This window comes from Salvelinus fontinalis, chromosome 14 (assembly GCF_029448725.1).
Source record: "Salvelinus fontinalis isolate EN_2023a chromosome 14, ASM2944872v1, whole genome shotgun sequence".
Classification (NCBI taxonomy): domain Eukaryota; kingdom Metazoa; phylum Chordata; class Actinopteri; order Salmoniformes; family Salmonidae; genus Salvelinus; species Salvelinus fontinalis.
In genome coordinates this window covers 1,502,637-1,520,136 of record NC_074678.1, presented here as the reverse complement: position 1 = coordinate 1,520,136, position 17,500 = coordinate 1,502,637, and the positions used below count along the sequence as shown (strand labels likewise).

The 17,500-nt window shown below is 50.1% G+C and overlaps 1 protein-coding gene across 5 annotated transcripts in view; it reads left to right on the top strand.

Moving 5' to 3' along the window:
- Nucleotides 1-17,500, top strand: part of nek7 (NIMA-related kinase 7) — a 171,228-nt gene that overhangs the window by 106,446 nt on the left and 47,282 nt on the right. For all 5 annotated transcript variants that reach the window (XR_008761896.1, XR_008761895.1, XM_055943709.1 and 2 more), the window contains 3 exons: nucleotides 1,993-2,103; nucleotides 16,640-16,748; nucleotides 16,915-17,022. Coding sequence is in view for 3 of the 5 variants with exons in the window: in XM_055943709.1 (XP_055799684.1) it covers nucleotides 1,993-2,103; nucleotides 16,640-16,748; nucleotides 16,915-17,022 (328 nt within the window). In the remaining 2 variants the exon portion in view is untranslated. The remainder of the gene's footprint in view (nucleotides 1-1,992; nucleotides 2,104-16,639; nucleotides 16,749-16,914; nucleotides 17,023-17,500) is intronic.

Sequence of the window (17,500 nt, the reverse complement as noted above, 5' to 3'; positions counted from 1 at the left end):
GACAGACAGACAGGTGAAGACAGACAGACAGACAGACAGACAGGTGAAGACAGATAGACAGACAGGTGAAGACAGACAGACAGACAGGTGAAGACAGACAGACAGGCAGACAGGTGAAGACAGGCAGACAGGTGAAGACAGACAGACAGGTGAAGACAGACAGACAGGTGAAGACAGACAGACAGACAGGTGAAGACAGACAGACAGACAGGTGAAGACAGACAGACAGACAGACAGGTGAAGACAGACAGACAGACAGGTGAAGACAGACAGACAGACAGACAGGTGAAGACAGACAGGGACAGACAGACAGACAGGGACAGACAGACAGAGAGGTACAGACAGACAGACAGGGACAGACAGACACAGACAGAGAGGTACAGACAGACAGACAGACAGACAGACAGAGAGGTACAGACAGACAGACAGACAGACAGAGAGGTACAGACAGACAGACAGACAGACAGAGAGGTACAGACAGACAGACAGGGAGGTGAAGACAGACAGAGAGGTGAAGACAGACAGAGAGGTGAAGACAGACAGAGAGGTGAAGACAGGGATGGCTCTCTTGCGAAGTGTCACAGAGCTGCAACCCTTATCCAATAATACATCTGCTGGAGTGTGTCTTTATACCGTATTTTACATGGCTTCTCCTGTGGATCAGTCGTGGCGTGAACATGTCTTTAATCACGGCAGAGTGGCGTCTCCTCATGCCTGGGCCCCACTATCGCTACTGGCATCACAACCCCTACTGTCTCTCTCTCGCTCTCTCGTTAAGAACACATTCTTATTTACAATGACGGCCAAACCTGGTCGACGCTGGGTCAATTGTGCGCCGCCCACCAGGGACTGTAGTGACGCCTCTTGCACTAAGATGCAGTGCCTCAGACCGCTGCGCCACTCGGGGGAACAGAAATGTTGTTGACCTGTCACTCAGCTCTGTCACGCAGCTCTGTCACGCAGCTCTGTCACGCAGCTCTGTCACGCAGCTCTGTCACGCAGCTCTGTCACGCAGCTCTGTCACGCAGCTCTGTCACGCAGCTCTGTCACGCAGCTCTGTCACGCAGCTCTGTCACGCAGCTCTGTCACGCAGCTCTGTCACGCAGCTCTGTCACGCAGCTCTGTCACGCAGCTCTGTCACTCAGCTCTGTCACACAGCTCTGTCACTCAGCTCTGTCACTCAGCTCTGTCACTCAGCTCTGTCACTCAGCTCTGTCACTCAGCTCTGTCACGCAGCTCTGTCACGCAGCTCTGTCACGCAGCTCTGTCACGCAGCTCTGTCACGCAGCTCTGTCACTCAGCTCTGTCACACACCAGGACAAAGCCCTCTCATACATCTACAGCGTTTCTGCACCGGCTTCTCCAGCCAAAATGAACTACGTGACGTATTACAGAAGCAGCTGATCGTGGTTATGTTAAAATATTTGATCACTTTAACATACTCCTTGTCACATTGTTTTGGTATATTATATCTGTGTTAGAACGGGTCATTGGTTGGGACAGAAGATTTCAGCTCTCCAGACGCTGGGAATCACATGAATAGTTAAACACTTATTGATACCTCATCAAATCAATTCAAGTCAAAGGGGCTTTATTGGCATGGAAAACATATGTTTACATTGATAAAGCAAGTGAAGTAGATAATAAACAAAAGGGAAATTAACAATCTCTGCCTCCCTCCCTCCCTCCCTCCCTCCCTTTCTCTCTCCCTCCCTCCCTTTCTCTCTCCCTCCCTTTCTCTCTCTCTCCCTCCCTCCATTTCTCTCTCTCCCCCTCCCTCCCTTTCTCTCTTTCTCTCCCTCCATTTCTCTCTCTCCCCCTCCCTCCCTTTCTCTCTTTCTCTCCCTCCCTCCCTTTCTCTCTCTCTCCCTCCCTCCCTTTCTCTCTCCCTCCCTCCCTCCCTTTCTCTCTCTCTCCCTCCCTCCCTTTCTCTTTCTCTCTCTCCCTCCCTTTCTTTCTCTCTCTCTCCCTCCCTTTCTCTCTCTCGTACAGCAACTGAACCACCCCAACGTGATCAAGTACCATGCATCATTTATTGAGGAGAACGAGCTGAACATTGTGTTGGAGCTGGCTGATGCTGGGGACCTCTCCCGGATGATCAAGGTAAGAGATCTGGTGGTCCCACACAGGTCAGCCTTCCTCACTGGGATCCATCCTGGTGATCTACTAGCCCATCCTGGTGATCTACTTGCCCATCCTGGTGATCTACTAGCCCATCCTGGTGATCTACTTGCCCATCCTGGTGATCTACTAGCCCATCCTGGTGATCTACTTGCCCATCCTGGTGATCTACTTGCACATCCTGGTGATCTACTTGCCCATCCTGGTGATCTACTTGCCCATCCTGGTGATCTACTTGCCCATCCTGGTGATCTACTTGCCCATCCTGGTGATCTACTTGCCCATCCTGGTGATCTACTTGCCCATCCTGGTGATCTACTTGCACATCCTGGTGATCTACTTGCCCGTAATCTATAAGATATGCCATTTAGCAGAAGCTTTTATCCCAAAGCTACTTACAGTAATGCATGCATACATTCTACGCACGGCTGGTCCCGGGAATCGAACCCGCTATCGTAGTGTTGCAACTGACTTGCTCTACCGACTGACTTGCTCTACCGACTGCATTGCTCTACCGACTGACATGCTCTACCGACTGACACGCTCTACCGACTGACACGCTCTACCGACTGACACGCTCTACCGACTGACACGCTCTACCGACTGACACGCTCTACCGACTGACACGCTCTACCGACTGACACGCTCTACCGACTGGCACGCTCTACCGACTGACACGCTCTACCGACTGGCACGCTCTACCGACTGACACGCTCTACCAACTGGCACGCTCTACCGACTGACACGCTCTACCGACTGGCACGCTCTACCGACTGGCACGCTCTACCGACTGGCACGCTCTACCGACTGGCACGCTCTACCGACTGGCACGCTCTACCGACTGGCACGCTCTACCGACTGACACGCTCTACCGACTGACACGCTCTACCGACTGACACGCTCTACCGACTGGCATGCTCTACCGACTGGCATGCTCTACCGACTGACACGCTCTACCGACTGACACGCTCTACCGACTGGCATGCTCTACCGACTGGCATGCTCTACCGACTGACACGCTCTACCGACTGACACGCTCTACCGACTGACACGCTCTACCGACTGCATTGCTCTACCGACTGACATGCTCTACCGACTGACACGCTCTACCGACTGCATTGCTCTACCGACTGACACGCTCTACCGACTGACACGCTCTACCGACTGACACGCTCTACTGACTGGCACGCTCTACCGACTGACACGCTCTACCGACTGGCACGCTCTACCGACTGACACGCTCTACCGACTGACACGCTCTACCGACTGCCACGCTCTACCGACTGACACGCTCTACCGACTGACACGCTTTACGACTGACACGCTGAGCTCCAGAGAACCACACGATGGTGCGGTGATCTCTTGATCCACAGGTTGGTCTTCGTCTCTGGCGATGACCATCAACGGTGATCCACTACGGGGATCCGCCCTGGTGATCTAATTACGTTTGTTGCATTAACCTGTCAAGTATGTTTGAAGTATCAGAGCTGAAATCTCCCATATATACTCTCCACCACAGTATTCACAGCATGCCAGTGTAAAATGAGTGGTTTGTATGTAAAACCCTGGGCAGAGCAGCTCAACAAGCCCTCGGCACCCATCTACTGCAGCACAATGTCCAACCAACGCTGTATCCCACTGCAAATGACCAACGCTGTATCCCACTGCAAATGACCAACGCTGTATCCCACTGCAAATGACCAACGCTGTCTCCCACTGCAAATGACCAACGCTGTCTCCCACTGCAAATGACCAACGCTGTCTCCCACTGCAAATGACCAACGCTGTCTCCCACTGCAAATGACCAACGCCGTCTCCCACTGCAAATGACCAACGCCGTCTCCCACTGCAAATGACCAACGCCGTCTCCCACTGCAAATGACCAACGCCGTCTCCCACTGCAAATGACCAACGCCGTCTCCCACTGCAAATGACCAACGCCGTCTCCCACTGCAAATGACCAACGCCGTCTCCCACTGCAAATGACCAACGCCGTCTCCCACTGCAAATGACCAACGCCGTCTCCCACTGCAAATGACCAACGCCGTCTCCCACTGCAAATGACCAACGCCGTCTCCCACTGCAAATGACCAACGCCGTCTCCCACTGCAAATGACCAACGCCGTCTCCCACTGCAAATGACCAACGCCGTCTCCCACTGCAAATGACAAACGCCGTCTCCCACTGCAAATGACAAACGCTGTCGCCCACTGCAAATGACCAACGCTGTCTCCCACTGCAAATGACCAACGCTGTCGCCCACTGCAAATGACCAACGCTGTCTCCCACTGCAAATGACCAACACTGTCGCCCACTGCAAATGACCAACGCTGTCTCCCACTGCAAATGACCAACGCTGTCGCCCACTGCAAATGACCAACGCTGTCTCCCACTGCAAATAACCAACGCTGTCGCCCACTGCAAATGACCAACGCTGTCTCCCACTGCAAATGACCAACGCTGTCGCCCACTGCAAATGACCAACGCTGTCTCCCACTGCAAATGACCAACGCTGTCGCCCACTGCAAATGACCAACGCTGTCTCCCACTGCAAATGACCAACGCTGTCTCCCACTGCAAATGACCAACGCTGTCTCCCAATGCAAATGACCAACGCTGTCTCCCACTGCAAATGACCAACGCTGTCTCCCACTGCAAATGACCAACGCTGTCGCCCACTGCAAATGACCAACGCTGTCTCCCACTGCAAATGACCAACGCTGTCGCCCACTGCAAATGACCAACGCTGTCGCCCACTGCAAATGACCAACGCTGTCGCCCACTGCAAATGACCAACGCTGTCGCCCACTGCAAATGACCAACGCTGTCTCCCACTGCAAATGACCAACGCTGTCTCCCACTGCAAATGACCAACGCTGTCTCCCACTGCAAATGACAAACGCTGTCGCCCACTGCAAATGACCAACGCTGTCTCCCACTGCAAATGACCAACGCTGTCGCCCACTGCAAATGACCAACGCTGTCTCCCACTGCAAATGACCAACGCTGTCTCCCACTGCAAATGACCAACGCTGTCGCCCACTGCAAATGACCAACGCTGTCTCCCACTGCAAATGACCAATGCTGTCGCCCACTGCAAATGACCAACGCTGTCTCCCACTGCAAATGACCAACGCTGTCGCCCACTGCAAATGACCAACGCTGTCTCCCACTGCAAATGACCAACGCTGTCGCCCACTGCAAATGACCAACGCTGTCTCCCACTGCAAATGACCAACGCTGTCTCCCACTGCAAATGACCAACGCTGTCTCCCAATGCAAATGACCAACGCTGTCTCCCACTGCAAATGACCAACGCTGTCTCCCACTGCAAATGACCAACGCTGTCGCCCACTGCAAATGACCAACGCTGTCTCCCACTGCAAATGACCAACGCTGTCGCCCACTGCAAATGACCAACGCTGTCGCCCACTGCAAATGACCAACGCTGTCGCCCACTGCAAATGACCAACGCTGTCGCCCACTGCAAATGACCAACGCTGTCGCCCACTGCAAATGACCAACGCTGTCGCCCACTGCAAATGACCAACGCTGTCGCCCACTGCAAATGACAAACGCTGTCGCCCACTGCAAATGACAAACGCTGTCTCCCACTGCAAATGACCAACGCTGTCTCCCACTGCAAATGACCAACGCTGTCGCCCACTGCAAATGACCAACGCTGTCGCCCACTGCAAATGACCAACGCTGTCGCCCACTGCAAATGACAAACGCTGTCGCCCACTGCAAATGACCAACGCTGTCTCCCACTGCAAATGACCAACGCTGTCTCCCACTGCAAATGACCAACGCTGTCGCCCACTGCAAATGACCAACGCTGTCGCCCACTGCAAATGACCAACGCTGTCGCCCACTGCAAATGACCAACGCTGTCGCCCACTGCAAATGATCAACTGCAAATGACCAATGCTGTCTCCCACTGCAAATGACCAACGCTGTCTCCCACTCCAAATGACCAACGCTGTCTCCCACTGCAAAAGACCAACGCCGTCTCCCACTGCAAATGACCAACGCCGTCTCCCACTGCAAATGACAAACGCTGTCTCCCACTGCAAATGACCAACGCTGTCTCCCACTGCAAATGTCGCCCAAACACTGCACACACACACACACACACACACACAGAAACACAAACATACATACACACTGAAACACAAACAAACATACACAAACATACAGACCCACACCGCTCTGCATCTGTGTGCCACTCTGTTCCTGCCTCTTGCCCTCTGTTTTCCTCATTAAACATTGCCAGTCCAAAGGCTGGCATCACCCCCACACCCCTGCCCACCCATTATGAAGTAAATACAGTGTTGTCACACTGTGGTGCCATATGTAAAACAGAGGCCCTGGATGGAATTAACATCCCTTATTTCCCTTCCTCTCCCTCCCTGACCATCTTAGCATTCAAATCAAATGGCCCTTGATTTGCATGTTCTTCCTCAATATTGCGTGAGCGGCGTTTGTAGTGAGCGGTGTTTGTAGTGAGCGGTGTTTGTGGCGAGCAGAGTGTTTGTGGCGAGCAGAGTGTTTGTAGTGAGCGGTGTTTGTGGCGAGCAGAGTGTTTGTGGCGAGCAGAGTGTTTGTGGCGAGCAGAGTGTTTGTGGCGAGCACAGTGTTTGTGGCGAGCAGAGTGTTTGTGGCGAGCAGAGTGTTTGTGGCGAGCAGAGTGTTTGTGGCGAGCAGAGTGTTTGTGGCGAGCACAGTGTTTGTAGCGAGCACAGTGTTTGTAGCGAGCAGAGTGTTTGTGGCGAGCAGAGTGTTTGTGGCGAGCGGTGTTTGTGGCGAGCAGAGTGTTTGTGGCGAGCAGAGTGTTTGTGGCGAGCAGAGTGTTTGTGGCGAGCAGAGTGTTTGTGGCGAGCAGAGTGTTTGTGGCGAGCAGAGTGTTTGTGGCGAGCAGAGTGTTTGTGGCGAGCAGAGTGTTTGTGGCGAGCAGAGTGTTTGTGGCGAGCAGAGTGTTTGTGGCGAGCAGAGTGTTTGTGGCGAGCAGAGTGTTTGTGGCGAGCAGAGTGTTTGTGGCGAGCAGAGTGTTTGTGGCGAGCAGAGTGTTTGTGGCGAGCACAGTGTTTGTGGCGAGCACAGTGTTTGTGGCGAGCAGAGTGTTTGTGGCGAGCAGAGTGTTTGTGGCGAGCAGAGTGTTTGTGGCGAGCAGAGTGTTTGTGGCGAGCAGAGTGTTTGTGGCGAGCACAGTGTTTGTGGCGAGCACAGTGTTTGTGGCGAGCAGAGTGTTTGTGGCGAGCAGAGTGTTTGTGGCGAGCAGAGTGTTTGTGGCGAGCAGAGTGTTTGTGGCGAGCAGAGTGTTTGTGGCGAGCAGAGTGTTTGTGGCGAGCAGAGTGTTTGTGGCGAGCAGAGTGTTTGTGGCGAGCAGAGTGTTTGTGGCGAGCAGAGTGTTTGTGGCGAGCAGAGTGTTTGTGGCGAGCACAGTGTTTGTGGCGAGCACAGTGTTTGTGGCGAGCAGAGTGTTTGTGGCGAGCAGAGTGTTTGTGGCGAGCAGAGTGTTTGTGGCGAGCAGAGTGTTTGTGGCGAGCAGAGTGTTTGTGGCGAGCAGAGTGTTTGTGGCGAGCAGAGTGTTTGTGGCGAGCAGAGTGTTTGTGGCGAGCACAGTGTTTGTGGCGAGCACAGTGTTTGTGGCGAGCAGAGTGTTTGTGGCGAGCAGAGTGTTTGTGGCGAGCAGAGTGTTTGTGGCGAGCAGAGTGTTTGTGGCGAGCACAGTGTTTGTGGCGAGCAGAGTGTTTGTGGCGAGCAGAGTGTTTGTGGCGAGCAGAGTGTTTGTGGCGAGCAGAGTGTTTGTGGCGAGCAGAGTGTTTGTGGCGAGCGGTGTTTGTAGTGGAGGTGTTAGTGCTGCTCTACCATGGACATCAAACACTCCTCTGATCTGATAATGACAGGGCAAGGAGAAGAATGGCTCACCATGCTGCCTCTGGCTGTGGGCCAAGGTCTCTCTCTCTCTCTCTCTCTCTCTCTCTCTCTCTCTCTCTCTCTCACTCACTCACTCACTCACTCACTCACTCACTCACTCACTCACTCACTCACTCACTCACTCACTCACTCACTCACTCACTCACTCACTCACTCACTCACTCACTCACTCACACTCACACTCACACTCACACGGCTAGACAGACAAACTGTACCCGGACGGACGGACGTACACACACACGGATGATACACACAGGGCTGACATAATGACTGTAACCGACAGTTATGGATGGAGATCATCATGGACCCGCTGGTCCTCGACGGTCCCCTCGTCACGCTAACTAGCAGTCATTCTGACTGCATCACTCTAACAGTGTAATTAATACATTTCATATATGCTATGGCAAAAAAATAATCAATTGCAGCGTTCAATCAATTGTATTTATGGAGTGCCTTTGTTACGACCATGAAACAGAAAGCGTATGTGTTTCCGGTAACAGCTTCATTTTATTAGGAGAAAAATAAATCCCCAGGTGAAATGATGAAAACATCAGTAGTCTAAACATCCTCATACGTGCCAAGTAGCCTTGATAAATAGTGACACTCGGTACAAAAGCAACACTGAAGTTATAATGAACGTAAGTGTCGATATGACAGCGGTCAAAAATGGTCTATTATTGTCAGCTCCTGCTTGTCTGAGTCTTCAGCAATGGCTTCAGTTGGATTTCATTTAGCGGTTATCCCTTGTCCTAACAGTTGACTTAGCGGTTATCCCTTGTCCTAACAGTTGACTTAGCGGTTATCCCTTGTCCTAACAGTTGACTTAGCGGTTATCCCTTGTCCTAACAGTTGACTTAGCGGTTATCCCTTGTCCTAACAGTTGACTTAGCGGTTATCCCTTGTCCTAACAGTTGACTTAGCGGTTATCCCTTGTCCTAACAGTTGACTTAGCGGTTATCCCTTGTCCTAACAGTTGACTTAGCGGTTATCCCTTGTCCTAACAGTTGACTTAGCGGTTATCCCTTGTCCTAACAGTTGACTTAGCGGTTATCCCTTGTCCTAACAGTTGACTTAGCGGTTATCCCTTGTCCTAACAGTTGACTTAGCGGTTATCCCTTGTCCTAACAGTTGACTTAGCGGTTATCCCTTGTCCTAACAGTTGACTTAGCTATTATCCCTTGTCCTAACAGTTGGATTTCATTTAGCTGTTATCCCTTGTCCTAACAGTTGGATTTCATTTAGCTGTTATCCCTTGTCCTAACAGTTGACTTAGCTGTTATCCCTTGTCCTAACAGTTGACTTAGCGGTTATCCCTTGTCCTAACAGTTGACTTAGCGGTTATCCCTTGTCCTAACAGTTGACTTAGCGGTTATCCCTTGTCCTAACAGTTGACTTAGCGGTTATCCCTTGTCCTAACAGTTGACATAGCGTTTATCCCTTGTCCTAACAGTTGGATGTAATTTAGCTGTTATCCCTTGTCCTAACAGTTGACTTAGCGGTTATCCCTTGTCCTAACAGTTGGATGTAATTTAGCTGTTATCCCTTGTCCTAACAGTTGGATGTAATTTAGCTGTTATCCCTTGTCCTAACAGTTGACTTAGCGTTTATCCCTTGTCCTAACAGTTGGATGTAATTTAGCTGTTATCCCTTGTCCTAACAGTTGACTTAGCGGTTATCCCTTGTCCTAACAGTTGACACAATTTTCACTTGTTTGACACATCTTTGACATACCTTTTGTTTGGTTGTTATGCGTATTAGTCTCGGGTTTTCTCTCCGTGTCCTCGTTTTGTCTTTCTTCATGGAGTACAACAGCTGTACAGGTGCCTTATGTTTCACAGGGGGAGGGAGCTCCCATCTCTGAATTCATTCATGGTGTAGGCCAGACTTGTTTTCTTTGCAAGCTACATGTTTGCCAATGACAGTGAAGTGAAGAAATGGTCCATGTCACCACACTCTCCCACCTGCTGCCCCGATGTGGATCATTTTTAATGTTGTCTTTCTTTCCCAGATATTGAAAACGACTAGGACCATTGATTTCCGGTAGTCTTGTCGCACTGTTACTGTTTCTGTGACATCTAGGAGAGAATGAGGTCATGCTGAGAGGTTGGGGGGGGGGGGGGGTTACGGTGGCAGGGGTATTGTGTGGTTGTAGTTTGTGTGTGACTGGGTTACGTAAATATGGTGAAACTATGTACCAGATGTGAGCGTTTTGCTTTTCTCTGTTTCTGAGAACTCATGTGCTCCACCGCAGCGTAATGAAAATGAGAAGGGCCTTGGTATGAGAGAAAGGGGGGGTAGAGGAAAAGAGGCAGATGAGGTAGAGAGAGGATTGAAATTGAGAGGGAAAGAGAGAACGGTAGAGAGAGGGAGAACGGTAGAGAGAGGGAGAACGGTAGAGAGAGGAAGAACGGTAGAGAGAGGAAGAACGGTAGAGAGAGGGAGGGAAACAGAGGGAACGAGAGAGAGGAATGAGGGAAACAGCGGAGTGAGGGAACGAGAGAGGGAACGAGGGAAACAGCGGAGTGAGGGAACGAGAGAGGAACGAGGGAAACAGCGGAGTGAGGGAACGAGAGAGGAACGAGGGAAATAGCGGAGTGAGGGGAAGAGTGAGGGGAAGAGTGAGGGGAAGAGTGAGGGGAGAGTGAGGGGAAGAGTGAGGGAACGAGAGAGAGGAACGAGGGAAACAGCGGAGTGAGGGGAAGAGAGAGGAACGAGGGAAACATCGGAGTGAGGGGGAGAGAGAGGGAACGAGAGAGAGGAACGAGGGAAACAGCGGAGTGAGGGAACGAGAGAGAGGAATGAGGGAAACAGCGGAGTGAGGGGAAGAGAGAGGGAACGAGAGAGAGGAACGAGGGAAACAGCGGAGTGAGGGGATGAGAGAGAGGAACGAGAGAGAGGAACGAGAGAGAGGAACGAGGGAAACAGCGGAGTGAGGGGAAGAGAGAGGGAACGAGAGAGAGGAACGAGGGAAACAGCGGAGTGAGGGGATGAGAGAGAGGAACGAGAGAGAGGAACGAGAGAGAGGAACGAGGGAAACATCGGAGTGAGGGGATGAGAGAGAGGAACGAGGGAAACAGCGGAGTGAGGGGAAGAGAGAGAGGAACGAGAGAGAGGAACGAGAGAGAGGAACGAGGGAAACATCGGAGTGAGGGGATGAGAGAGAGGAACGAGGGAAACAGCGGAGTGAGGGGAAGAGAGAGAGGAACGAGGTAAACAGCGGAGTGAGGGGATGAGAGAGAGGAACGAGGTAAACAGCGGAGTGAGGGGATGAGAGAGGAACGAGGTAAACAGGGGAGTGAGGGGAAGAGAGAGGGAACGAGGTAAACAGCAGAGTGAGGGGATGAGAGAGAGGAACGAGGTAAACAGCGGAGTGAGGGGATGAGAGAGAGGAACGAGGTAAACAGCGGAGTGAGGGGATGAGAGAGAGGAACGAGGTAAACAGCGGAGTGAGGGGAAGAGAGAGGGAACGAGGTAAACAGCGGAGTGAGGGGAAGAGAGAGGGAACGAGGTAAACAGCGGAGTGAGGGGAAGAGAGAGGGAACAAGTGCGAGGTCTGCATCATATTAACGTGTGTGTGGGTGGGTGTGGGTGTGTGTGTGTGCAGCGCTTTAAAACCTGTCTAGGATCAGCGTGGCGCTAGCGGCACACCCCCCCCCCCCCCACTGAAAAACCAGTGCCGCGAAATTCAAAAAAAATATTTTTTAAAAATATTTAACTTTCACACATTAAAGTCCAATACAGCTAATGAAAGACACAGATCTTATGAATCCAGTCAACATTTCCGATTTTTAAAATGTTTTACAGGGAAGACACAATATGTAAAGATGTACATCTATTACCTAAAAACACATTAGCATAATCCACCATCTTTTATTTGTCCACCAACACCAGTAGCCATCACCAATTCGGCTAAACTAAGATATTTATAGCCCCTAACCAACAAAAAAACTCATTAGATGACAGTCTGATAACATATTTATGGTATGGGATAGGTTTTGTTAGAAAAAAGTGCATATTTCAGGTATATGGCATAGTTTACAATTGCACCCACCATCACAAATGGACTAGAATAATTACAATGAGCAACGTGTTTACCTAACTACTAATCATCAAACATTTCGTAAAAATACACAGCATACACGAATCGAAAGACACAGATCCTGTGAATACAGACAATATTTCAGATTTTCTAAGTGTCTTACAGCGAAAACACAATAAATCGTTATATTAGCTTAGCACATAGCAATTAGCAGCCCAGCATTGATTCTAGCCAAAGTGAGCGATAAAAGTCAACATCGCCAAAAGATATTAATTTTTTCACTAACCTTCTCAGAATTCTTCCGATGACACTCCTGTAACATCACATTACAACATGCATATACAGTTTGATCGAAAATGTTTATATTTAGCCACCAAAATCATGGTTAGACAATGTGAAATGTAGACAAGCTGGTAAAGAAAACGTCCTTGCGCCACTTAGACAGTGATCTACTCTTATACATAAATACTCATAAACGTGACTAAAAAATATAGGGTGGACAGGGATTGATAGACAATTTAATTCTTAATACAATTGCGTTATTACATTTTTTAATTTATCCTTACTTTTCAATACAGTTTGCGCCAAGCGAAGCTACGTCAAAAAACATGGCGTCCTAAGCCACTAAAATGTTTCGACAGAAACACGATTTATCATAATAAAAATGTCCTACCTTGAGCTGTTCTTCCATCAGTATCTTGGGCAAAGGATCCTTTCTTGGGAGAAATCGTCTTTTGGTGGAAAGCTGTCCTCTTGCCATGTGGAAATGTCAACTGAGTTCGGGATGAACTGAAAAGCATGCCCAACTTTTCACATCGTTGCAAAAATAAATGTCCCAAAATCGCACTAAACGGATATAAATTGCTATAAAACGCTTTAAATTAACTACCTTATGATGTTTTTAACTCCTATAACGAGTGAAAAGATGACCGGAGAAATATAACAGGCTAAACTAACGCTTGGAACAGGAGAGGGTCGGTGTCTTCCACGCGCCTTACGCAGCAAGAAAAGACTTGCTAGCTAAAGGTTTTTTTCATTTGTAGGGCCTGTGAACGAGCAATCGAGCCCGTTGGAATCGTCATCACGTAAAGGCATCCAGGGGAAGACGTAAGAAGTGTCCGTATAGTCATAGCAACGACAGTGCCCTTTTAAATGACTTCAGAAAAGTGGCCAACATTTCTCAAATCTGACTCCATGTCAGGGAAATTGCTGTAGAATGGGCTCTGTTCCACTTAGAGACAAAATTTCAACTCCTATAGAAACTATAGACTGTTTTCTATCCAATAATAATAATAATATGCATATTGTACGATCAAGGATTTTGTGGGAAGCCGTTTAAAAAATTAGCCACATTAGCATAAATAGTCTAAACAGCGCCCCCATCCCCAACAGGTTAAGAAGCAGCAGAGTTTGTGTACATTGACTGTACAAAATCCTAATATTGAGTTGCACCCCCTTTTGCCCTCAGAACAGCCTCAGTTCGTTGGGGCGTGGACTCTACAAGGTGTCGGAAGCGTTCCACTGGGATGCTGGCCCATGTTGTCTACAATGCTTCCCACAGTTGTGTCAAGTTGGCTGGATGTCCTTTGAGTGATGGACCATTCATGATGCACACGGGAAACTGCAGCATTGCAGTTCTTGACACAAACCGGTGCGCCTGGCACCTACTACCATGCCCCGTTCAAAGGCACTTACATTTTGTTGTCTTGCCCATTCACCCTCTGAATGGTGCTCATACACAATCCATGTCTCAATTGTCTCGAGGCTTAAAAATACTTCTTTAACCTGGGCAGTTATTTGATTATTCGAATATCCGAAAGGGTCGTTAGTATTCGATTACTGGCTAGACTATAGATTTTTGAGCAAAACAAATATAGGCTTATTTTGTTTCAAAAGTTTTGTCTAAAATTGAATTGAATTATCTATGTGACAAGGTTAGACCATGACATTTTAAATAAAATATCCGTTTTTAAAACTGTTTTTATTAGTGCACCTCATAAGAAAGACTTACCGGTAGCTTGTTATTGTCAGTTGATCCAAGCAGCAGTACTGGCAGAGGCTCCATGTGTAGCAAGGGAAGTGGGACATTTCTTTTTCTCCCCAATTTTGTTTCATTGCTGCAACTCCCCAACGGGCTCGGGTTATGCGTCCTCTGAAACATGACCCGCCAAACTGCGCTTCTTACCACCCACCCGCTTAACCCGGAAGCCAGCTACACCAATGTGTCGGAGGAAACACCGTTCACATGACGACCGAGGTCAGCCTGGAGGCGCCCGGCCCGCCACAAGGAAACGTTACAGCACGATGAGCCAGGTAAAGCCCCCCCCGGTCAAACCCTCCCCTAACCCGGACAACGCTGGGCCAATTGTGCCTATGGGACTCTCAATCACAGCCGGTTGCGATACAGCCCGGGATCAAACCCGGGTCTTTAGTGACACCTCTAGCACTGTGATGCAGTGCCTTAGAGCGCTGTGCCACTCGGGAGGCCAAAGTGGGAGATTTCTAATCAATTAAAAATGGAATTACAATTACACAATTTAAGTTGGCTAAATGAGAAGGAATAGGCTACAATGATCAACCATCAGGTAGGCTGTTGTTTAATATGAATGGAGTTGTTGTAGATAAGGACACAAAAGCAGAATAATTGTCTCCATTAGCCTGGCTAACTACCTTAACTGGCTAGTGTAGCTAGCTAGCTGGCTAACTACCTTAACTGGCTAGTGTAGCTAGCTAGCTGGCTAACTACCTTAACTGGCTAGTGTAGCTAGCTAGCTGGCTAACTACCTTAACTGGCTAGTGTAGCTAGCTAGCTGGCTAACTACCTTTAACTGGCTAGTGTAGCTAGCTAGCTGGCTAACTACCTTAACTGGCTAGTGTAGCTAACTAGCTGGCTAACTACCTTAACTGGCTAGTGTAGCTAGCTAGCTGGCTAACTACCTTAACTGGCGAGTGTGGCTAGCTAGCTGGATAACTAACTTAGCTGGCTAGTGTAGCTAGCTAGCTGGAAAACTACCTTAACTGGCTAGTGTGGCTAGCTAGCTGGATAACTACCTTAACTGGCTAGTGTGGCTAGCTAGCTGGATAACTAACTTAGCTGGCTAGTGTAGCTAGCTAGCTGGAAAACTACCTTAACTGGCTAGTGTGGCTAGCTAGCTGGATAACTAACTTAGCTGGCTAGTGTAGCTAGCTAGCTTCTTTTATAGATGTGACGCAGTCAAGACAGACATTACCAGATGAGATGATAGATAACCTATCACATCAACAAGTTTGTCTAACTTGAGTGAGTCGGTTTGTCTACTTTCTCTCTCTTATCCTCTGTGTCGGAAACACCGGCCCCTGCTCCTCTCACGCCTGTGTCGGAAACACCGGCCCTGCTCCTCACGCCCGTGTCGGAAACACCGGCCCCTGCTCCTCTCACGCCTGTGTCGGAAACACCGGCCCTGCTCCTCACGCCCGTGTCGGAAACACCGGCCCTGCTCCTCTCACGCCCCCTGCCTCACGGCCTGTGTTGGAAACACCGGCCCTGCTCCTCTCACGCCCCTGCCTCACCGCCCGTGTTGGAAACACCGGCCCTGCTCCTCTCACGCCCCCTGCCTCACCGCCTGTGTTGGAAACACCGGCCCTGCTCCTCTCACGCCCCTGCCTCACCGCCTGTGTTGGAAACACCGGCCCTGCTCCTCTCACGCCCCTGCCTCACCGCCTGTGTTGGAAACACCGGCCCTGCTCCTCTCACGCCCCTGCCTCACCGCCTGTGTTGGAAACACCGGCCCTGCTCCTCTCACGCCCCTGCCTCACCGCCTGTGCTGAAACACCGGCCCTGCTCCTCTCACGCCCCCTGCCTCACCGCCTGTGCTGAAACACCGGCCCTGCTCCTCTCACGCCCCTGCCTCACCGCCTGTGTCGGAAACACCGGCCCTGCTCCTCTCACGCCCCTGCCTCACGGCCTGTGTCGGAAACACCGGCCCCTGCTCCTCTCACGCCCCTGCCTCACCGCCTGTGTCGGAAACACCGGCCCTGCTCCTCTCACGCCCCCTGCCTCACCGCCTGTGTCGGAAACACCGGCCCTGCTCCTCTTACGCCCCTGCCTCACCGCCTGTGTCGGAAACACCGGCCCTGCTCCTCTCACGCCCCCTGCCTCACCGCCTGTGCTGAAACAACATGCAGAGTGCACCGCCTCATCTGAGTCACACGAGCAAGTTGCCATTGAAGTTGAATTTTGTTTATTTGTTCCTCTTTAAAACACATGTATTTCGACTATCCTCATATCTCCCCAAAAAATCATTATTTTTCAGATAGTGAAATCATTTCAAGTTCCCCTCCCCAGTATGTGTGTATTTTTCTTTAACCTTTATTTAACTAGGTACGTCAGTTAAGAACAAATTCTTATTTTACAATGATGGCCTACCCCGGTCAAACCCTTCCCTAACCCGGATGACGCTGTGCCAATTGTGCGTCGCCCTATAGGACACCCGATCATGTGTGTGTTATCTGACGTTGTGTTGTGTGTGTGTGTGTGTGTGTGTGTGTGTGTGTGTGTAGCACTTTAAGAAGCAGCGGAGGTTGATTCCAGAGAGGACCGTGTGGAAGTACTTTGTCCAGCTGTGCAGTGCGCTGGAACACATGCACTCTCGACGGGTCATGCACAGAGGTACAACACACACACACACACACACACACACACACACACTTACACACACACACTTACACTTACACACACACACACTTACACACACACACACACACACACACACACACACACACACACACACACACACACACAGGCTTTTGAACTGCGTGCCCTGTCCTCTCTACAGATATCAAGCCAGCTAATGTGTTCATAACTGCCACAGGAGTGGTGAAGCTGGGAGATCTGGGACTGGGAAGATTCTTCAGTTCCAAAACCACCGCTGCCCATTCTCTAGGTAACACACACACACACACACACAAACACAACGTGTGGGGATGTGTTTGATTAGCTGGTGTAGCCCAGAACCATGTGTGTTATAAAGCTGGGGGTTGAGGCCTTCTAAAGGCAACTTTGGGGCCGTTGACTCTTCATTGGCCAGTTAGTCTCTTCCTGTTGCCTTGACCCCTGACCTGTTGTCTGGGCGGAACATGTCTGGAACACGCCTCGCCACCGCTGCCTGACACACGGCTCTGACTGCTGTAAAAAAACGGTGGCCGACACTGTGGTTGTGTTGTGGTGGGGATTGTGTCATAAATGCTCAATTTACATATTCTCATGTTCTCCAAAACCTGCCCAAGACAAGATGTTTTCAAATAAACAGTAATGAAAATGATGATTTTTACTTCATTGTAAACAATGGGATTGAGAGAGCGCCTCACACTGACTGTGTTTAATCTTACATTTGAAAACCAGAAAGCCAGTATTAGGCAATG